At 34.2% G+C, this 23,889-nt stretch overlaps 2 protein-coding genes across 3 annotated transcripts in view; both read left to right on the forward strand.

The window, feature by feature from the left end:
* Positions 1 to 374: 374 nt before the first annotated feature.
* On the forward strand, positions 375 to 22,527 carry LOC111049671 (zinc finger CCHC domain-containing protein 8 homolog). Of its 2 annotated transcripts, none has more exons than XM_039436064.1 (8): positions 375 to 506; positions 1,119 to 1,272; positions 1,679 to 1,821; positions 6,082 to 6,293; positions 8,248 to 8,375; positions 10,810 to 10,987; positions 14,512 to 14,801; positions 20,923 to 22,527. In XM_039436064.1, the coding sequence occupies exons 2-8, from the start codon at positions 1,168 to 1,170 to the stop codon at positions 21,292 to 21,294; spliced, it is 1,428 nt and encodes a 475-aa protein (XP_039291998.1). In that variant the 5' UTR covers positions 375 to 506; positions 1,119 to 1,167; the 3' UTR covers positions 21,295 to 22,527. The 2 variants fall into 2 exon arrangements, with proteins under 2 accessions (XP_039291998.1, XP_039291999.1); XM_039436065.1 differs by having other exon boundaries at positions 20,926 to 22,527.
* Positions 16,064 to 23,889, forward strand: part of LOC111049662 (uncharacterized protein C34C12.4) — a 28,710-nt gene continuing 20,884 nt past the window's right edge. The window contains exons 1-2 of the mRNA XM_039436072.1: positions 16,064 to 16,067; positions 17,695 to 17,696. The gene's annotated coding sequence lies outside the window, so the exon portion shown is untranslated. The remainder of the gene's footprint in view (positions 16,068 to 17,694; positions 17,697 to 23,889) is intronic.

The raw sequence follows: 23,889 nt of genomic DNA on the forward strand, positions 1-23,889 counted from the left end.
CTTGCACAATGTAGGTCTAGATCTAGTATTAGTTGATCTTCTTGTTGATACAAAAAATGATTTTTTGTATCTGTAATACAAACGGAATAATATTACATTAGAAATACTTCTCAGTAATCAATAACTGATACAAAACAATACAAATCGTTGAACTAATAGCTATTAGAATTGTTTTGATCGATTGAACAATATGTATATTACTATCAAATGTCTATTCAATCTTAATTATATTTTTGAAACTAATAATAATATAGGCTACATTTTATTTGTTTGAAAGACTATAGTCCGCATTTTCAAATTCGCGCGTTCGTGCGTATATCGATACTAACGGTACATCGACTGATATCGCTTTTTTGTTATCGATACCCTTCGATGCTTCGATCTTTGATAGTCGACTCGTTTACCAGTTTTGGTTTTGGCTCTAGAATTTTGGCAGTAATAGGTTATGACTGTTTATTATAAAAATAATTCTCTTTTGAAATCATAAAAGGCTGTATTATTGTAATGTAAGTGAGTTTATTAATTTTTATTATTTATTTTTTTGGTATTCTATAATAATTTTACCAAGACGCACGTGGATTTGATCTGTTTCAATATTGACTTAGTTGGTTATAACCTCAAACCAGTCTACGCTATGTTTATTTTAATCCTAATAATTTTTATCAAATCAAAAAGAATTCTTAGCTGTTTGGATTTACTGTTCAAAAAGCTTATTTCAATCTATGTATACATTCAAAAAACAAAACATTTGATTGAAAGTTTTACATCTAGTTGTATTTTTGAACGGAATAACCATCTATGTTTTTTAAGGGTTGTTTATAGCTGACAAATTCTATATCAATATTGCATCTATAATATTTTAATCTTATGAGAGCTTATTTCTGCTCTTATTCATTGAAAAGTGAGAATAATAGTATCTACGTTAATATTTAGTAGGTTCTCTCAAGCTGTGTATAACATTATACGCTTGACTATGCAGGGTAGGCTACTAAAAATGTACTAAAATGTTACTTATACTGTTACTTATACTACTATTTCTAACTTAATATTCTATAGGCCTACTATCATTCTATATAATACCTATTTATTTGCATTTCTATCTACTATGTTATTTCCAGGATCTAGTTATGTGAGTGGGGAATAGCATAGCCTACCTTATCTAAAGCAATGGCTGAAATGCAAGATGATTCCAACGGTCTAGAGTTGAACTTTGCAATTTGCACTGAACCGGGGATTGAAGATGAATCATTTGTTCCGGCTTACGAATGTCCGGTAAGTTATGTATATTTAAAAAAACATAATACTAGTGTATTTTTTTCAATTTACCATAATATGTATGGTGTGGCCGTAGTCAAGTGGTTTAAATGCTGGCTTTGTAAACCAAAGTCCCGGGCAAGATATTTTTCTCGGGTAATTTCCGTGTTCTGATGAAAGTCGTCGATCCCGACTGTCTAAGGAGTCATGTCAGGGCCCTGAGGTGCGACCTGAAAACTCTGACACAAGACCTGAACCAGCCAGGTCACTAGGTATTATCATAGATAAAGGATAAGCATAAGTATATTTTTCATATTTCTTGTCTCTGGTATTTTTATTACAATATTATATAAATTTTTATTTAAAATTCGCTGTGTGGCTACTATGTAACTCATATAGCATTAACAATATTTATTTTGCCTAGGGAATCTACAAATTGTCAGCGAATAAGGATGAAGCACTAAAAACACCGGCATTCAGACAAGGACCCTCAAACTTCAGAAACTGGAATGGCAATCAACAATTTCAGCAAAATAGACCAAACTTCAGACAACCTTTCAAGAAAAAGTAAGTATAATAGTGAATTATAAAAGAACAATATATCGCATGATGTTACTTTTTGAGTTATCACTTATACACTTTATCTTCACCAAGACCAGCGGAGCCGGATAGGTTGTGTCAACATAATAAGAATATAACTTTTCTTGAAGTTAGTCATGAGTATAAACTTGAGTTATCAAGATGGCATGGTCACTTCAAAGAACTCATGTAACCCATAGAAAGGGTTTTCCTTAAGCCAACACTTGAGCTTAGCCTTGAAGGCCTGGGTACTCAAGGCTGTTAACCATCTAGGCAGCTTGTTAAAGATTTTTAGTGCCACAGTAGGAAATGAGTATCTTGTCCTACTTAGTCGGGAATAAGGAATGTCAATCATGCAACCATTCCGAGTGTTATGACTATGTAAGTCTCTCCTCAAGTTGTACTTGTCAAAATTTACCTTGACATGAAGGGCACTTAAATATATATAATAATTAAATATAGTCATTATTCCAGTAGACTTGAAGAGCGGTCTGCAGTGTTCAAGGTAACCACTGGAGGTGATGATGCGGACAGCTCTCTTCTGCATTATTAAAACTTTTTGGCAATCAGATGCATGACCCCAAAGCTGCAGCCCATAGCCCAGGATGCTGTGGAAGAGGGCATAGTAGACAACAATCAGGTAGGGTCTGCTCACCAGCTGTGTCAGCTTCCGTAGTAGATAGGTCACTCTTGCCAGCCTCTTACACAGTCCCTCAATGTGACAATTCCATTTGAGTTTAGGATCGATGATAAATCCAAGGAGGGATACACTGTGATGATCAGGGCTATGTTGTGCCAATGAACAGAGCAGCCTCTGTGTCTTGCCAAGATTCAATTAGAGCTTATTTGTTTCCAGCCACATCCTAGCTTCTCCAAACACGACTTCTGCCACCTGTAGAGCCTGAGTTGGATTCCGACCAGAAGAGATTATAGTGGTGTCATCTGCAAATTTTAGAGCCCTCCCTTCTAGGTTCAAGTCATTTATGGCAATCAAAAACAGCAAGGGACCCAAAACACAGCCCTGTGGAACACCATGTCTGATGGGCAGTGCCTGGGACCTAGCTCCTCCCAGAGAAACGACCTGCCATCTGTTTTCAAGATAAGATTTTGCAGTCTGGAGAACAGCACCTCTAACACCATAGTGCTCCATCTCACCAAGAACAATCTCATGTGACACACAGTCAAAGGCCTTACTCAGGTCACACATGATCAGAGACACAGCATTTCTTTCCTCAAAGCACCTCTGAACCTGCTCAACTAATCAAATCTGGATAAGTAATTTAGGGTGTATTGAATTAAACTCAAATTTAATCAATCACAATTTTTACCATTTGAAAACTAATAAATCAATTCTGTAAGCTGTTTTCGTAGGAATGAAATTTATTACGATTTTCAACATTTTTATATTACGACTCCTGTAGTGAGATTCTTGTATTCAAGTCACCACCTGATCAACATTGGTTTGCTATCCTCTTCTGTCATTGGATTGAGTAATGTGATTTTTTCAATGACAAACAAGGATAGTAAACTAATATTAATCAGATGTCAACGTGAATCACACTACAGTATGTAGTTTTGTTTCATAATTCACTAGTTTTCAGGATAATATTATTAATGCAGTGTCTTTCTTCTATATTTTATTTCCAAATCCTGTTTTATTACAAACATTCAACCGAAATTTTTCTCTCGTCATTCCATCCTTCAAGCTTGTTTTTACTTTCCTTGCCCTATTGCCATAGGTAAGGAAAATATTGCATTCCGAAAAAAATTAAGACACCACAATTTCAAAATTTCTATACGTTTCAAGGTCCCTTGAGTCCAAAAAAGTGGTTTTTGGGTATTGGTCTGTGTGTGTGTGTTCGTGTATGAGTGTATGTGCGTCTGTGTACACGATATCTCATCTCCCAATTAACGGAATGACTTGGAGCTTAAGGTCCTTACACTATAAGGATCCGACACGAACAATTTCGATCAAATACAATTCAAGATGGCGGCTAAAATGGCGAAAATGTTGTCAAAAACAGGTTTTTTCGCTATTTTCTCGAAAACGGCTCCAACGATTTTGATCAAAATTATACCTAAAATTATCATTGATGAGACCTATCCTCATTGATGTCTTGCTGCTTCTGCTTGCTGCTTTTTGTGTTTGATGTGTATTTTTGTTCTTGACCTGTCTTATGACAGTTTTTTTATGTTCTTGACTTGTTCACTTGTGGCCATACATATGACCACGCCATGAACAGAAACTCATTATTATTATTATTATCAACTACCACAAGTCCCATGTCTAAAAATTTCAAGAGCTTCGCCCCATATATGCAAAGTTTGATTTTAGATTCCCAATTACCTGGCTTTAGATGCAATTTAAACAAAAAAATTCAAGTGGAAAAGATTGAGCATGAAAATCTCTACAATTAATGTCTAGTAACATTTTCACCTAAAATTGAAAATAAGCTCGAAATTCGAGAAAATATGATTATTCAATTGAAAACTGTTGGCAACTGTTGATTCTATTGAATCATTCACTATGAAGAGATAGCAGACCTCGTGTGCGTTATTGTCCTGTCACCAGCTGGCTCAGATCTTCGAATAGTAGACTTAGATGCGCGTGAACACTAGCGTCAGGTGATCAATTTTTATAACAGCAAGGAAAGTTGTGTGAGTGCGCCACACCAGATTTTTTCAACAAGTCTTGTGATCAACAAGGTTGTGATCATATTGAATGGTTATGCATGACCAAACGTGCAGATGAGAAACAAAATCTGGAGAGAGCAATAGGAACACTCATACTGAGCGCTTGCACTTGCTGGTTGCGTTTAGTGGGAGCAGCTATATGCGAGTAACAACGTTTTTCTGTGGCACTTTCAAAATTTTGTTTTCCGGCTCATGCATGATCTGACGTGCACTTGCTCATATACGCCGCATTCAGTGTGATCACACCCTGAAGAAGAAAAAGGTTTAAGGCACCCTTAGGCTGCCCACTAACGATGGAACAAGCTTTGTAAACGTGCATGATACATAGTCGACTCACATTGATGTGTCTTCACAGCTGTGATCCCATCGAAATTCTTGGAGCAACATTTTTCGAGGTTAGTGTTTTGTAGGCCTATCTACGATCTTCTTTGTTTATTTTTCTTCCCTTCTCTGTTCGAGGTTGAATTATTTTTGTCATAGTCATTCAATTTCAGCTGTTTTACATCCATGAAATCAAGCCGGTAAACAGCTGATTGTAGAACAAATAAACATATATGATTCTCATTACAGCATACTATACTGTAATAAAATCATGTTTTCTTTACAGTCGATTGTGTTTCCTAGTTCCGAATTTGGAACAGCAAAACTGGTGAAAAATCCGCTTTTTAGCGCTCCATGTTTTATCATCAAGAAATTCCTGATTCGAAACTTGTAAACTAGGTTATGTTTATAGAATGAATGTAGTAATGTCAGCAAAAACAGGCAATGTTTTCTGTTTCTCAATTATTTTTTTCTAGATTATTATGACAAAAAATAGTGTAAATTACTTGGACGTGAATGTCTTTTGCAGTGCTCGAATGAAATTCTAGTCTCGGCTAAAGCCTTGACTAGAACCATCATTCTCACCGGCAAAACGGCCCTTCCCGTCCTTGTGACTTAAGATACTATTTATTATCATCATAAATTGTAATTTTCCAGTGCCTTATTCAATGTTATTGAGTGTTTATTTTATGTTGGAAGCCTCTCGCTTATGACAAAACATGCATGATGAACATTCGTGTGTGCATGATAAACACTATTCGCACACACATGTTTACCATTCATGTCTTACTGTTAGTGGCCAGCCTAAGGAATTGCTCCTTTTGTGTGATATCTCACCAAGGCGGACACGAACGGACAAAAAATTACCGCTTTAGAATTGTAGTAGATGAAATGTTACATGTTTAATGAGATGCTAGATCAAGATGTGTACAGACTTGGAGCTCCACGAACAAGCGCATTTCATGCTGATACTACGCTTATTACATCTGTACCTTACTGCCTCTGTACAAATACAGATATAATCAGCTGATAATAATAATAATAATATCGAGTGACCTGGCTGGCTCAGGTCTGGTGTCAGAGTTTTCACCTAAACTTGAGCTGATGAAAAGTGAAATGCGTGTGTTCGTGGTGCTCAAGACTGTAAGCAGTTTTAGACGAATCCGGAGCGTAGTGTATTTTCTATCCAATTGTGTCTTGTGACGTCACCCTTATCGGCAATTTCTGTTACAGATTCCAGCGCTACCACCTGGACATAGAACAGAAGTTCGGCCAATTTCGGCCTGGCGCACTGAGCAGTCGGTTGAGACGCGCCCTGGGCTTGCGTCGCAGTGAGCTTCCTGCCCATATCTACCAGATGCGAAACCTCGGTTATCCGCCCGGCTGGCTAGAGGAGGCCAAGATTGTACACTCCGGATTGCTAGTTTTCGATAGCAAGGGCAAGAGTGAGTGCTTCAACAATGGTTTTGTATTTTTTTGTAAAATGAGAGATGAAAACTTGAAGCTCAATGTCATCCTAAAGGGGCGTAGTGAGTTCCACGTTATAATGACAGTATTTGATCAACTTTGGTTTTGCTATCCTTGTCTATCATTCGACAAAGCCGGTGGTACTATCCTTTTCTAGGTCCGCAACGATGCCAATTATGTTTTTGACAATGTAGAAATATAATTAATCAATGCAGAGAATCGGCATCGCTATTCTCCTATCTTTATCTACTGCCATTATAACGTGGACCTCACTATAGTCAAGTTCACTTTAATTCAAGTTTTGTATAAAATGTATGTATTTTGCAAACTTGAAGTAAGGTTGTTTTCAAGAACAGGAACTTGAAACAACTACACTAATGTAGACATTCTTCAAGTTCTGTAGATGTTGAACATGGTGACATCTTGGATTCAACTTGAATCTTAAGGTGCGTACAGATATACGCGCCGCGAACATGAGCAATTCACTTTTAATCAGCAGACTATATCTGTATTTTTACAGAAACGGTAAGATACAGATATAAAAAGATGACTGATGTGATGACTGTAAGGCAATTGTACTTGAAAAATTTAGCAAAATATATTATAAAGTATAAAAACAAATTTTTATCAAATGATATAGTCCAATATGATTTTAGACCAAATACAACCTATAAATATAAAATTTATAAAACAAAACTAACAGTAGTTAGAAGACAGCTCATTTATAAGTACAAGATTCATAAATGATTTGCCTTTTGATCTGGAAGCAAAAATTAATTACAAAATACTAAAAAATTGGATAAGAGAAAACTATTTCTTTTCAATTGAAAGCATTAGGCCTATCTGATTTTTTAAAAACATATTTTTAAGCGTGGATTATTATTTTCTCTATTATTGTATAAAACTAGGAAACAACCTAGGAATATGTATTTATTGTATGGCAAATAAATGATTTGATTTGAAAAAAGCTTGGCATCAGCTGAGTAAAAGTGAATTGCTCATGTTCGCGGCGCGTAAATATGAACGCACCTTTAAAAGTACAATCCAATCTACAAATGGCAAAATAACATAACAGAATGTATTTTGCAAACTTGAACTCAAGTTTACACACTTAAATTTACTTCACCAATGTAGTGTAGACCCTTATATAGTTTTGTGATTTTAAGTAGACTTTGAACATGTTGGACTTTTGTATTCAATTTGAATCTTGAAGGTACAATCTACCATCAAATCTACAAACGGGAAAATGAGTTAAAACAGAATGTATTTTACAAACTTAAAGTCAAGTCTATTACACACTTGATCCACTATACCATTGTAGACCCTTCTTCAAGCTTTATTGTTTCAAGTGGATGTTGAACATGTTTGACTTTTGGATTCAACTTGAATCTTTTCTTTTTCGTATAAATAGCCTTTATACTCATAACGGCGTCTTAAGGTGCGTAGTACAAATATACGCGCCGCGAACATGAGCAATTCACTTTGAATCAGCTGATGCCAATCTTTTTATATCTGTATCTTACCGTTTCTGTAAAAATACAGTTATTGTCAGCTGATTAAAAGTAAATTGCTCATGTTCGCGGCGCGTATATCTGTACGCACCTTTATATGTACGTTATAGAAATATGTCTACTTCCGAGTTATTATTATTTAAACTTGAGAAAATTCATAAGACTATTCATAGTCAGCATAATAAAACATGACTCTTCAATATTTTTCAAGAAGTTTACGAATTCTGTCAAAAATAATATGGGAGCAAAATACGATAAATATATTCATCGATTACCTCCATGTGTGATCCTCATAAAAACGTAATGTCTTCATAAGCAGGTAATGCAAATATCAGTATATACTGGATACTAATTTTACTCCTATACTAAATCCTTTCAGAGAATAAAGTTGATAATTGTTATTTTCTGTCTTTTATTCCAGCCGTTAAAGAGAAGGAAGAAGACGAGGATGGAGAATTGATTGATTATGAACAGAGGAGTAAATACGACATCAATAAACTGGTCGAATATCCTGGCTTCAACGTGCTAGCAGAGGGCCGAGTTGAAGATGTTAGTAGTCGTTTTACTTCAATTTTTTATCGTTGTTCTTGAATCTATCATAATTTGCTACATAATTATTTGTAATCTCTTTTTTGAATTTGAACTAGTTGAAAAACTGAGCATATGCATGAAAGATATATCATAATTTGCTACATATTTGAAATTTCTATTTACATCTTGAACCAGTTAATAAAGTATAGTTATCAATGACATAATTATATCATAAATTGTAGTCTTGAATTAAAAGATATAATTGTAGTCTTGAAAGATATATCATAATTTGCTACATATTTGAAATTTCTATTCACATCATGAACCAGTTAATAAAGTATACTTATCAATGACATAATTATATCATAAATTGTAGTCTTGAATTTTTTTGTCTATTACGAACTTTTCTATTATAAATGTTACATCAAGTTTCAGCATTAGAATTACGACTTGCAGACTATATTAATTGTGATTCAATTTCCACAATTTACTATTAATTTTCACAATTAATATACTCTGCAAGTCGTCATTCTAGTGTTAAAACTTGATCATAATTTGCTACATAATTAGTAATTTCTTTTCACAATTATATCATCTAGTGAAATAATGAATTTCCACGAACAGTCATGGCAGGATCTCCATTGCAAACTCATAATTTGCCTCGTTAATTCAATCAATCAATAATTTTATTCATTTCAATATAAACACACAATTTCTGTTGAACTACAACAAAAGGCTTCATGATGGGGTTTGCTGAATAGAATTAAGTGAGGAAAAATACCTAGCCAACTATGGTTTCCCATGTAATGTGCTGGTAGAATGTAATATAAAAAGTAAGGAATGAATAGTGAAGAGGAGTGAAAAAGGGAAGAATAGAATAGAATCACTGCATTTATTTTTCACCTACGAGTGCGGAGTTAGGGTGCAGCCGGCCCTCTCTTTCACTCAACCCTCCAATAGAAGAATGTGAGAGGAAGAGAAGATAAAATACTATAGTGAGGTCCACATTATAATGGCAGTGGAGAAAGATAGTAGAACAATTTTGCCGATCCTCACTGTCTTGGCAATGCCTTCTATTTATAGACGGTACAGGTTTATTAATGTAATATCAACTGTTCATTCTCATTTAAAATAATCAATTATATTTTATTAAGCAAAAAATTATATTTTTTTCAATAATGACATAATTAATTTTCATAATTAAGATTAAATATTTTGTTAATTAATTATTAATTCTACATTGTTAAAAGCCGATATGGCAACAGAGAAAAGCAAAAAATAGATTGCGCTATCCGCTTTCTTGAATGATAGACAAGGATAGCTATACCATTGCTAATCGAACACTGCCATTATAACGTGGACCTCACTGTAGTAGAATTTATAAGCGAGTCCACTTCTAATAAATATGAATGAATGACTCGCGAGCACAGATTGAACTGGGAAACCCATGTGGAACGAATGCCAGATACTAGGATTCCAAAGGCTGTCATGAAATATAGACCCTACTACGGTAGAAGGGATATTGGCAGACCTCTAAAAAGATGGTAAGATAAATAGTTATATCCTTTGAAACCGGAACAAGTGTACTACGCCTAATCCTGGAAAGAAGAAGAAGAAGAAGAAGAAGAAGAAGAAGAATGAATGAATGAATGAATTTATTTGCCAAAAACCAAATACAAAATAGCTTTACAAAAAATAAATATAAGTATATGCTACTGCACTTAAACTAGTAGTTCTGTGAACAGTAGACCTCGCGCTCAGTAAGTTACATTGACCTGTTGTTATGTTTTCTCAAAAATTAATAAATAATTTATCAATTTGAAATGTCTAGAAAAAATCCTAAATAAACATAGAGCTCTCTGTCCTATCGTACCGTGACGTGTCGTCCCGGAATGTGAATGTGAGTGCTGTTATCAGGTCTGGCTGCAACTGTCTACAACGTTGATGGGAAGATACCATTTCCAAGATGTTCAATGTTTTTGAACGGGTAGTATTATAGTCCACTAGACAGCTGATTTATGATGAATAACTCTATAGTCTGATTTTTACTCTAATATTGGCGTATGAAGAAGGCTCCTTTTTCCTTTTATATTATCCTTGAAATGCAAAATTTCCAAAAATCTTGTATATACGTCGACGCGCAAATTGAAAAGGAACATACCTGTCAAATTTCATGAAAATCTATTACCGCGTTTCGCCGTAAATACGCAACATATAAACATATAAGCATTTAAACATTAAGAGAAATGCCAAACCGTCGACTTGAATCTTAGACCTCACTTCGCTCGGTCAACTAAGATACATACATAAAAATTAAGGAAATGTTAATCTATTTAATTATATAACTAAAGAAATGAAATTGCATTCAATAGATTGAGCAGAAATCTTCATCCTCATGCTATCAAATTGTATGATTTGAAAATTGAATTGAATCATGATTTTATTTTGTCAGCAATGGGAGGAATACGGGTCTGTGCCGATGCTGGAGCGTCACAGCCTGGAGCATATGGTCAGTGTGCTGATGCCAAACGCTGCCAAGGCCTACAAGCGGCGCAAGATGAACAATATTCCCGCTACCGCTGTCGAATCTGAGGTCACCGTTGAGGATATGGACGCTGAGGAGACGCCAGGTAACTATAGTGAAGTCCACGTTATAATGACAGTTTTTGATTAAAATTGGTGTTGCTATCTTTGTCTATCATTCCACAAAGCTTTTTGGTTGCCATGGAAAAAATTGTACTGTGGAATTTTCAGCTTCAATATTATCATAAATTGTTTCATATTTGTTCGCTTTTTAAATGTGAATTTGTGCTTAGAAATAAATTTTCTTAATTTAAAACTAGGGAAGTGAAAGTGCAAACTTTTAGTGAAAAAACATGAAGAACCCAATACATAACCTATAAACTTGAGTGTTGATAGGAAATGACATTGGGTAATACGGCAAGGCAGAACATCCAAAAGGATCTCTCTGCCGATAAAAGCCATATGAATAAATAATACTAAATCCACAAAGCAGATAGCGTTATTCTTTTCTAGCTCTACAAAAATTTACAAAACACAGACTGATCAAAATACGTTGCTAGATCATTTTTTACAATGTAGAAATACAATTAATATTATCAAAATATTTAATCCTAAATAAGAAAATTAGTTATTGTTTAGTCATTGAAAAATATATCTTCTTGGTGAATAATATGTGATTGATTATTTTGAACAAGAATGAACCGTTGATATTACATCAGATAAACCGGTATCAGCTATCCTATATAGAAGGCAGTAGCAAGCTAGAGAATCGGCAACGCTGTTCTCCTATCTTTCTCCACTGCCATTATAACGTGAACCTCACAATAACATATATCGTATAATGTTTGTATCAATTAGTATTACAGTTCAAGAACTGTTTTATTGTTTTCCTACAGTTACCTTGAAAAGTGACCATTCCTGCACTGATTACAGAACGCAAAGAATCACTTCTCCGCTCTAGTGCGCAAAGTGTTACTTTGCGTACTCTTGATACTTTGCGTATTATCTTGCAGCCATCCCAATCAGCTGTTGACATTGTTGGCGTGTATTTTGAATGCGAATTTGTTCTATCTATATTTATTCTGATTTTCAAATAAATAAAATAATAAGAACTCATTAAATTATACATTTTGAATATTATTAATTATTCATTATTTCAAATAAAATTTTTTCATTCATAAATTGATTGGTTGAAAAATTATTTAGAAATTAAGATTTACTCAAACTTATTCAAATTTTCAAATCAATTGGATTAATTCAATTTTAATAAATTATCGATTATCAATTTTCAATTGGATTATCAAGTTTAAAATAAATTAAAGTTGTTATCAATAACAAAACTATACAGACAAACATTTGATGGATTTCAGCCATCATTTTACCCATAATCAACCACTTCTCATATTCAATGGTAACTGTAGGAAAAATTTAATGTGAAATACGTGCGCAAAGTTCCTCTGCTGCACTCAAGAAACCATTCCGCCCTCGCCTAAGGCTCGTGCGTAAACGTTTCTTTCGGTGCAGCAAACTGTCACTTTGCGCACTAGTTGCACAAATAACTATTCTGGTATGTAGTTCAAGACTTCTATTTCAGTTCAAGTTCTTAATAGTTCAAAAAAATTAAATCTTGAAACAAATTGTCATCAACTTTGTAACATGTATCATCATCAACTACGATCAAAGTAACGTTGATTTCATTTCTTCAGGAGACAACGAATAAAATATATAAAAATATTTGAATGAATCAACTTATGAATTAGTAAATATTCTAGATAATTACTTAGGGCCGGATTCCCAGCTCGGAATTTAGCGAAGCTCTAGACTTTAAACAGCTGGAGTCAGAAAATTGGCTCTCCGAAATGGGGCGTAGTCATCGAAATTAAATTTTCTAGTTCGAAATTAAATTTCGAAAACTAGAAAATTGAACACAATATAAAATGAAGAGAAAATAGAAAATAGTGTAAAGTTTCAGCTATTTTGATTTATTTAGGAATGTTTCATTTCGACAAGGAAAAACGTTTTAAATTATTTTTCATTTATTTATTAGGTTAGCACAAACAATACAATGATCGGAAAAGAAAAAACAGGCTATTGCCCAAAACTTTTTCAATTTCCTAATTTAGTTTCAAATTGTCCAAATATTATACATAGGTTATGTCCATTTCAATTATATTTATTATTTAGCGTGTGGCAGATACACAATAAATATATTATAATAGCTCATGAGTCTCAAATGCCTACATAATATACTCTGTATATTTCCAATTTCTTTGAGATGTTTTGTAATTTTAAGGGAGGAGAACATAAGTTTGACCGCCATTATTTGCTAGTCCATTTAGCTTTAACCAATGTGCACCATGGAGTAGAACTAGCATTACACGTATTTCAGTTACAAAAAATGATTGCTGGAACAGTTTTGAGGTTAAAGAAGGTTGAAACTCAATCCATTTATAGAAATGAGAAAATAAAGATTATAATGAAAACTACGACTACGCCCTGTTTCGGAAAGCCAGTTGTCTGACTCCAGCTGTTAAAAATCTAGAACTTAGCTAAATCCCGAGCTCGGAAACCGGCCCTAATAGTTCAAGAAAAATTAAATCTTTGGAACAAATTGTAACATCAACTTCGTAACATGTATCATCAACTACGATCAAAATAACGTTGATTTCTTTTATTCAGGAGACAACGTAAAAATATATACATATTTGAATGAATCAGTTTATGAATTATTAAATATTCTAGATAAATACTTAATGAATAAATGATATAGTATATTATTTCGCATCTAGGGCCGAAAATGAGACTTTTCCGGCTCGAAATCAGTTTTCAAGTCCGAGGCCGTAGGCCTCGGACTAGAAAAGGTTGTTAGCCGGAAACACATTTTTGCCCGTGGTGCGAACGCTATTTTTCGCCACACAGAAAAATAAAACAATATACATAATATGAGAATAATTGTTTATTAGGTACTTCCGAAAGCAAAACTGGAAGGTCATAGCTCTAGCAAATCTGAGGTTATCTGAATATCTGGAAATTGTCCAAGTATTTTTATTTTTTATTCTGATTTGTCTAAATAACTCACTAATACCTCCCATATGGGAGGTTGAGTTTATACTTTTTTATTTTTTTAAATGACAATAATATGATATTATTATAAATGTTCTGATTCTTGAATAATGAACACAAACAATGAAAAGTTTTTTGATCAGCTGTTTTAGCACACTTGAAATTTGGCCAATCTGAATGTCAACGTCAACAATGCTTGTTGTCGTCGACTGCGGAAGTTCAGGTTAGAAGTTCTATCCTACTCTGAAAATCGAATTTGAATAGTTTATAATATATCTTATCTGTATTTCATTCATCCAAATAAAATGATAGTATCTTATTGCAGAGTACTTTATTCAATTCTAGAAGCATAAACTGATTCCGTTTCATAAACTATTTTGTAAACACGTTCACATCAAATCAGAATCAGCTGACTTCAAGGTTTTTTTACAGCCTTAGGGCTGTAAAAATTTTACCGGCCTGGTCAGAAAACAATCACTTTCAGCCTCCATATGACGCACGAAAACCAGCTCATTACATTCAAGTGGGGCGAAAAATTAATTATAATGTAATAAATCTCTTTTCACAGCTACCACTCTCCTACCAGAAGACAACTGCCGTTTCATTCCGCCACTGCCTGACTCTGACGACACCCCTCCTCCGCCTCCTCCACCACCTCCTCCGCCTCCTCCCGAGGAGGGGGAGATTCCCTCCTCACCTTCCTCACCTGGACCGCCTCCTGAGATCAACTCATCCAATGAGGAGGCTTCTCAGCTGAATGAGGAGGTATCTCAGCCAGCAACCAGCACTCAGGTGAATGAGGAAACCTCACAGTCCGCTACCATTGAAGATGCCTCAAATATTTCCAATGTGGAGAGCGTAAGTTCGATTCAAAAATCGTTGTTACTATTATAGATTTACTACAAACTGTTAGTATTCCTTATGAATGATATCAATGCCTCCCATTCAACCAATGAGATTGAACCAATTGATAATGAACTAGTGACCCCCTGCGTTGGAGAACTCGCATCTTTCATTTATTTGAACCCAAAGAATTCAATTTAAACCCAAAGGGTTTATTAACCATTTGAATTTTTTAGAAATAGTAGAATCATTATTTATTGGCAATATTATACAGAGTTAGTGAAAATTATAGAAACAGCTAAATATTTCTTTTGCAAGAATAATTTGACGGTAGGTTTCATTGGGGATCCTATTTGAAATGAAAAATTACTCTGTCGCTTCAACACTTTTATCTCTTCTATTAATCCAAATTCATTTTTTTTTTTTATGAAAAGGTGGTCATGTGATAAATGATTTTAATACAGAGTTTCAAGAGAAAATGAATGGCGAAAATCGCACATTGATATCTCAAACATGTTTGTGCATGTAAAAGTTCTAAATTATGTTGTATATTAACCAGCTGAAATCGTGTGTCAGCGCATGAAGGAGTGTCTGTATGATAGCTCCCAAATAGCTAAGCTGATGTTGTGAATGTATGAATGAATGGGAAAACTGTAGTAATTGCATGCAATGAATACTCCAGCTGACTAAGGGCCGGCTTCCGAGCATGGGATTTGGCTAAGTTCTAGACTTTAAACAGCTGGAGTCAGAAAATTGGCTTTCCGAAACAGGGCGTAGTCGTAGTCGTTTCTATAATTGGATTGAGTTTCAACCTTCTTTAACCTCAAAATTGTTCCAGCAATCCATCAGTTTTTATAACTTAAATATGTGTAATGCTAGTTCGCCTCCATGGTGCACATTGGTTAACGCTAAATGAACTAGCAAATAATATGGTGGTCAGACAAACTTATGTTCTCCTCGCTAAAAACTAGACAACATCTCAAATAAATTGGAAATATACGGTGCATATGTAGGAATTTGACACTCATGAGCTTTTAAATATGTGTTGTGTATCTGCCATACGCTAAATAATATAATTGAAATGGACATAACCTAAACAAAATTGGCTTTCCGAAACGGGGCGTAGTCGTAGTCATTGTCATAGCCACATTTGAATTAAATTTCAAAAAACTAGAAAATTAAACAAAAAATTTATTAATGAGAAAATAGTGTAAAGTTTCAACTATTTTGAATTATTTATTTGATTATTATTTAAAATTTGTTTTCAATTTTTTTAAATAAGTGCAATATTTCTAAAGTTTTTAATTTATTGTAATTGTAATTCATTTAGAGTATAAAATCAACCTTCAAAATTCAAAATTTTAAATCATCATTTCTGGATCGAAAATCAAGTGACAGAGCAGTGTGTGGCTATATAACCTTATCTTTTGGACAACATTAACATTTTATCAAAATTTTTGGAGAGAAATAGTACAGGCTTAGCCTAGTTTTTCCCTCCAATGTCATAATTGTATTATGATTATAGTATTTTATAAATAAATAAATAAATTTAGAAATGTTTAATTTCGTCAAGGAAAAACGTTTCCAATTATAGAAATGAGAAAATAAAAACTGCAACTTCTGTTATAAAAAATGCGACTACGCCCCGTTTTGGGAAGCTAATGTTCTGACCCCAGCTGTTTAAAGTCTAGAACTTAGCTAAATCCCGAGCTCAGAAACTGGCCCTAAATGATAGATCACAACAAATTTTCTTCTCATGCACTTTCAATATTATTTGCTATATCCTGAAAAAGGATAAAGCAGTTGGTAAATTTTGTTGTCCAACAAATTTGATCTGTAAAAAGGTTCGAAGAATATGTGTTGGAAATTTGAAGCTGTTTGATCACGTCTTTGAAAAGTTATTGTCGAATATCCACGACTTTGGCCCAGAGTCCAAAGTAAGAACTCAAATGAGAAATGAATGATCCAATTGACCAAAGTATTCAACTAATTGAGATTCAATCATAGAAAATAACTAGTTCCCTTCTCCCTTGTAATATTTCTTTCAAATTATACACGACGTGTTTCATCAACCTTTAAGTGATTCTCAAGTGTTTATTTTTACTTTCCTTGCCCTATTACCATAGGTAAGGAAAGTATTGCTTTCCAAAAAAAATTAAGGTACCCTAATTTCAAGTTTTCTATACGTTTCAAGGTCCCCTGAGTCCAAAAACATGATTTTTGGGTGTTGGTCTGTGTGTGTGTGTGTGTATGTGTGTATGTCTGTGAACACGATAACTCCATTCCTAATTAACCGATTGACTCGAAATTTTAAACTTAAGGTCCTTATACCATGAGGATCCGACAATAAGAAATTCAATAAAATTCAATTCAAAATGGCGGAGAAAATGGTGGATAATTGCTAAAAAACCATGTTTTTCACGGTTTTCTCGAAAACGGATCTAACGATTTTCTTCAAATGTATACCCTAGATAGCTATTTATATGCCCTATCAACTGACATGAGTCTCATTTCTGGGAAAATTGCAGGAGCTCCGTAATATTCCTGAGAAGAATGAATTTTGTTAAATTTCTATCACGATTTTCTCAAAAATGACTCGACCGATTTTTTTCAAATTCATACCCTGTATAGTTATATATCAGCTCTATTAACTGGCATGAGTCTCCTCCCTGAGAAATTAACAGGGGGTCCACCCCATCCTTGAGAAATTTATGTTATAACCTCCTTCTCGTGCGTGAAGTAGGTAGGTAGAGCAGTTTATTCAAAAGAACACATGTCGATATTTTATTTGTAGAACAGCTGTTTTGACAACTTTTAAAAAATCCTCAAATTTCATAATAAATTCAAACAAAGGAAAATATACTCTGAACACAATAACAATAGTATAATCGTAGTTTTAATTATTTAGCCGTCAATCGGCATAATGTTATTTCCCTAAATTATCCTCGTTAATGAGGCTTATAGATCAATGAGCAAGGAAAGTTTTGTGAGTGTACCACACCAGATTTTTTAATAGTAATTAGTACTAATAGAGATTCTCTTTCATATAGCTATAGTTCAACTGTCAGCATTGGTTGAAAGGGAAGCTTTGACGTTATATATATATATATATATCCCGTTATATATATATATATATATATATATATATATATATATATATATATATATAAGGAAGGTTGACAGTTTGAAGTAATTCTCCCTTTAGTGTTATCAAGCATTCATTTGTTGTACAAAACACCATAATCATAATATATAATTATGACCGTGGAGGAAAAATAGGCTGAGTCTCTACCATTTCTCTTCCAAATATTAATGAAAAGTGAATGCTTTCCAGAGTAGTTTTAGGTTTTGCTTCACTGCAAGCAAGGTTAACTTCACTGTAGTTTCAGGTTATAGTCACACATCACAGCTTTGCCACTCAACTTTCGGTCCAGGAATAGTTATTTGAAAATTTTTTTTTCTTATTGTTAGTGTTATTAACCCTCCGTCGGGCGCAGCCGGCCTCAGAGGCCAACCCACAATATAATTTCCCTCTTCACTTCATACAGTCGGCCGAGCGCCCAACCACTCCATTTTTTCGTCTAAATCCATCAACCTCTCAACATGCCAGCCTCCGTCAGTCGCCAACTTTTGCATAGTTCGTGTTATTTCAACATGGCTTCACAGGCCACATGCGCCTGATTATGTCATAAACACAAGATGCTGGCCAATGTTTATTTTTTATGCCTACCTGAATGTTGAATGTTGTGCATCAATGCACAAGTGATCTCGATTGGAAATCAACTTGAACCTAAGAAAAGGAGAATATATCTAAAAACTTTGTTTCATCAGCTTGTGATGGGACAATTAGCCCGGCGAAGTCCCAATACAAGTGGAATGCCAATTCAATTGCAAATTCGCTTGAAAAGGTTTTTGCCCAATGAACTTGAAATATTGAATGACCAACAATACCTCCCAAAAGAAGAAAGTGTGGAGTATGTGTGACTGAAACAGGATTCAGGAGAATGAATTTAAAAAAATACAGATTAGGATGACAAAATTAGGCCACTGTGCCAAACCTGTTTGACTGCAGCTAATTTGAGAGCCTCAACATCACAATGACTAATTATTGAAGATCAGTTCCAATAATTTCAACAAATAGACCTAGCCTAAATTGCTAAAAAAATATTTTTTTCTTTTACACTTGATAATTTTCATTTTTAAGTTTAACCATACTAGTAGTGTTCAAAAATCAATTTTTTGTAATATGTTTGGTATAATTACTTAGAATAGATCCTACCAATCATTACCCTATTAGTATTTTGAATTATAATTGATCTAGTGTGAAGTGGTGGTTAGAATATGAAGGTGGCCTCTCAGGCCGGGTGCGCCCGATTTCGGTTCGGCCATAGGTGCGCCTGACGGAGGGTTTTAAGCAGAGCAGTTCTTAGAGATTCTATAGAATTTTTATAATGATGCAAATCTCATAAAGCAATTTATCAATTACTAGCTGGCCCGGCGAACTTCGTACCGCCAAATAGCTAATGCATCTCATGACAAACTTTAGCTTGATTGATACACACCTGAGGAGGCGCGATGCGGCATTTTGCATTCAGGTGCTTTTTGCTTATTGGTTTGGATGGAAGAACTCACACACACTGAATCGGGTATGGCGTGGAACGGTCTGATAAGGCAATCTCCGTAAGATCAACACTTTGTATCACCAAGCCGCACCTCCTCAGGTGTGCTTGTGAGTGCGCCACACCAGATTTTTATAAAAATTATCCAACAATCAGTATTTACATTTTATATCTCAATATGGACTTCCTATGTGCTTAGTTAGTTGTTCAGCAGTTTGTATTTTTATATATGATTGAATGCAGCTTGCTAGGAAATTGAATGGTATATCTCCTGTATATCTGCTGATTTTCCCGTGCATATTCTAAATTTACAGCACTTCGAGTTCTACGACCCAAGTTTGGTCGTCGTTCGTACCGCGGCATTATTATTAGAATTGTGTGAATCAGTAGAAATAAAATAGAATACAGATCTACCGACAGCTGTTGGATGACGCAATGATTATAACAGTTGATTTTTATTTCTGTGTGTGGCCAGCTCACAAATCTTCTCCCATAAGGATTTCATGTAAACTTTGAAGGACCGTAGGAAAGAATCCTGAAGTCGGATTATAAATTTGATAGGCCATAAACATGGTTCTGAACATAACGAACACTACTAAAAAAATCAACCAGGTAAAAAGTTCTGCGTCCCATGGGAAGAATTTTGACAGATCCTGTACCAGAAACCAGTTCCAGTTCCAAGTTCCTGCCCCACAGTCGAAGCCTGGTAAATTGTTACAGTTCCAACTATCCGAGCTCTCATTGGTCGAATGAATTGTAGTCTGCTTGCTTCTCTGCGCATGCGCTGATACCATAGCATAGCCATAGCCAATACATAAACAACAATATGATGTTTAATAATCATTCGTTAAATGAATTTTTCTCTATACAAAATTTGAGAGAAACGGAATAAAATAAATGCATATTGAATGAACAATTTAGTTTTAGTTTATCAAAGATTGACAATGGTGTAATAACCGAAACTGGTCTTTCTAAGTATCAATAAATCTGTGTGTTTTTTGACAATTTCTTAGTCTTTTTCATTTAATATGAATAATTACCACAATATCAACTTCTCAACTACACAAAAAGTAAAAGAAATGCACACTTTTCTAGACGGTAAGTTTGTAAAACAGCCTTTCTTCATTCACGCAGCTAGTAAACGACACATTTCGGTGTAAATAAACTCTTTATAAGTGTGCACCAAAAGCTTGAACTAACGATTTTGAAATGGCGTTCCATGGGAACATTTTGCACTAGTCACGTGATGGAACAATTTACGATTGGAACTGGAACAATTTCCTGTACACAGAACTCACACACTAAAAATTGGAACATAAATGCCCTATAACATATGATATCTTCTTGTTTTATCTTTTCTCCATGGTATAGTACTCTACTTTCAAGTTCTACTTATGATTCCTCTGGCTAGGTCACTCCCTGTATTTTTACATTATGTGTTTGAATCCATACTTTTGTAGTGTATTGTAGAATAGGAAAGTATATTTGATTCGATTTTCATCTCAAATTTGTTGCAGCAGGACTCGCTCTCATTGAGCGAACTGGAAGACCGTAAACGCGAACTGATGAACCAGCTGCACGAATCTAGCTCATCTTCCACCTCCACAAAAGACAACTCTTCAACGCCATCTGTCGACAGAATAAAGAAACCAGAGCTGAGCACTCCGTCTCCCTCGCATGGCAAAATGGTGTCGGTCGATCTGGGAACCCCGATTTTGAAAAGTTTCTCGCCGTTCAGTAAACTGCCGTCGTCTGAAGCGTTTTCCAAGAACATCTGTGATGTGATAAACTTTGAAAACCTGCCGGATTCAACCGGCGTTTATGAGAGGATGGTCGGTGTTCTCAGCAAAGTTCGGCAGGCTGTTAAACGTATACAACAGGAGGATTAAACTTGGTTTTGAAAATTGTGCATACAATAGAAGGATTAAACTTGGATTTTGAAGATCCGAGGATCAAACTCGGTTTTAGAAACTTGTATATATACAACAGGAGCATTGAACTTAGTTTTTGAAAACTGGAATTAAATTGTTCGTTAGGTGTGAAAAATATTTAAACCTGTACCGTGCAATGTGTATTTCTATTACAAAGATCTTTTCAGTTGAATTCTGATTCAAACTGTTTGTTAGATGTGACAAAGTTGATGTTTTGTTAGATGTCCAAGCCTTCAAAGTTAGAACGTGCAGTTAGAATCTCAGTTTCAAATATTTTACAATAAAACGTTGATAAAATTTGTTCATTTGAAGAAGTCTTTGAACTTATATTATTATATCATTGCAACGTGCAATGTAGATTTCTATTTCAATGAGCTTTGCAATAAAAAGTTGGTTTAATTTATTCATTAGAACAATCCCTCGAACTTATATACTATGCAATGTAGTAGATTTCTACTCTAAAGATCTTTACTATAAACTTTTGATTGTAATTATTAGTATAATGCTAAGAACATTTGAAAGTATACAACTGATGGACTGATATTGATTCCATCAACTCCTAAAATCATTTTTTATATTTGTTTGAAATTGTGAGGAATTTGTGGATACAACTGAAAGAATAATATTAATTTTATTGATTTTTAATACTTATTTTTTATCGAATTTTGATTGAAATTGTTACAAGTGACAGGCTTTGAAAGTACTCAATTGGGGGGCTGAAAACGTCAATCTATTTTTGCAATAAATTTTTGATTGCAATTGGAGTAAGTGAAGTGTGACAAATGTTTGTGGACTAATTTAGTTGTACTCTACGATCAAAATGTTGATCGCAGTTTGGCTGTTGAAATTGTCAACAAAATCATGACAAACGCTCAAAAGCGTTTTGAGACTAAGTAATGTCGATTTTTTAGAATATTTCAATTGGAGATCGTTTCAAATTCGTAGTTGGATGTGCAAGGATGAAATCTTCCTAGTTTCGTTGAAACTAGAAAAAGTGAAATCACCGTAAATAGGAAAAGGGGAGACTGAGAAACGAATTTTGTAAAACTAAAATTGATATTTTACAATTGAATCTTATATGCAAAACTTGTAATACTGGAATTCTATAATTAATAAGTTTTAAGGATTTGCATTGAGTTTTAATTACAATACCGAAGATCTTGTTGGTCTAATTGAACTTGATAAGTACAATAAATCAGTACAAATTTAAAATATGTAATAGAATCTAGCCCCAGTTTGTGAATCATAATAGCAAATCTCATTAGTGTCGTTGATTATTGTATTAGAATTTAAAATTGATTGGGAATCCAATGATATTATGTGGCAGGTACCATTCAAAATAAATAACTAAGGCTCAACTCACACTTACGCGACTCAGGTCGAGAAGAGACTCGACTCTAGTCGAGAGCATGTGTTTTCAAATGGTGACGTCGCGGAGACTAGAATCGACTGGTCTGAGTGTCACCATTTGGAAACACATGCTCTCGACTAGAGTCGAGTCTCTTCTCGACCTGAGTCGCGTGAGTGTGAGTTGAGCCTTAATTCCATGCTCAATAATGTCCTAGTTTTTAGAAAATATCATAACAACCATTATAAAGTTTGACTCCTTCCACCTGTATTCCAACAATTATTTGAAGCATCCAAATATGCTTAACATTGTATATATCATGTTTATTTATCCTCAGAGAATTTTATTTTTAATTTATTTCAAGTAAAGTATTCTTTTTTATGATATTATCGATGAATGCATTGTTTTTACTACACTGGTTAAAGAATATAACCTCAAGTAGAAAAGTAGAAATATGTTTGACAATTGTTTTGACTTTGTGATAAGACAGGACAAGAGGTCCAATGAGACCAAGGCAAAACGATTATCACTCATTCCGCAACTTATTTATTTTATGCTCAAAATTTCAAGTGTATTAATAGCTTTTCACAAGATTTGAAAAATGTACTGTTGACCTTATAATGCTATTATTATTGTCATATTTATTTATTTATTCGTTGATATAATTACAAATCATATGAATATGATCGGGATAGAACAACAGGCATAGCCCAAAACTATTCTGTTCCCAAATTTTGATATTATGTTATTGTACATATTTTTGGAATATGCCCTGAATGAAATGAATGTGTTCTGTGCAGATTTACTTGTATTTCTTCAGAAATAGTAATAATAATTTCGAGTAACCTGGCTGGTTCAGGTCTGGTATCTGAGTTTTCAGGTCGAACCTGATCAATTCTTCAAAAAATCATAGGTTATTATAATTATTGTAACAATTAAGTTATCATTTAATTTATTCTATATATTTATGTGAGGTATTTTTGTAAGCTGTGTAACTGATTGAAAAAGTGTCATTAATATTTAGTCTATCAATATTTTTTAGGATATCATTGAAATTGAAACTATAATTTAGTTGTATCGAATGAACGAAATTAATACCAATGTACTTTACACTAATTACTGCAAACACTTCAGTAAAGTGATCTCCGAACCGAGATCCAAGCAATTTTCGGCAAAGCCTGTTGAATTTTCGTATCGTATTTATT

Source organism: Nilaparvata lugens, chromosome 10 (genome assembly GCF_014356525.2).
Source record: "Nilaparvata lugens isolate BPH chromosome 10, ASM1435652v1, whole genome shotgun sequence".
NCBI lineage: Eukaryota > Metazoa > Arthropoda > Insecta > Hemiptera > Delphacidae > Nilaparvata > Nilaparvata lugens.

What these genes read in the sequence shown, in the direction of transcription:
- LOC111049671 (XM_039436064.1), top strand. Translation starts at nt 1,168, where the DNA reads ATGGCTGAAATGCAAGATGATTCCAACGGTCTAGAGTTGAACTTTGCA. An exon ending in TTCCGGCTTACGAATGTCCG is followed by an intron (nt 1,273 to 1,678) that starts GTAAGTTATGTA and finishes TATTTTGCCTAG; the next exon opens with GGAATCTACAAATTGTCAGC. An exon ending in CAGAGGGCCGAGTTGAAGAT is followed by an intron (nt 8,376 to 10,809) that starts GTTAGTAGTCGT and finishes TTATTTTGTCAG; the next exon opens with CAATGGGAGGAATACGGGTC.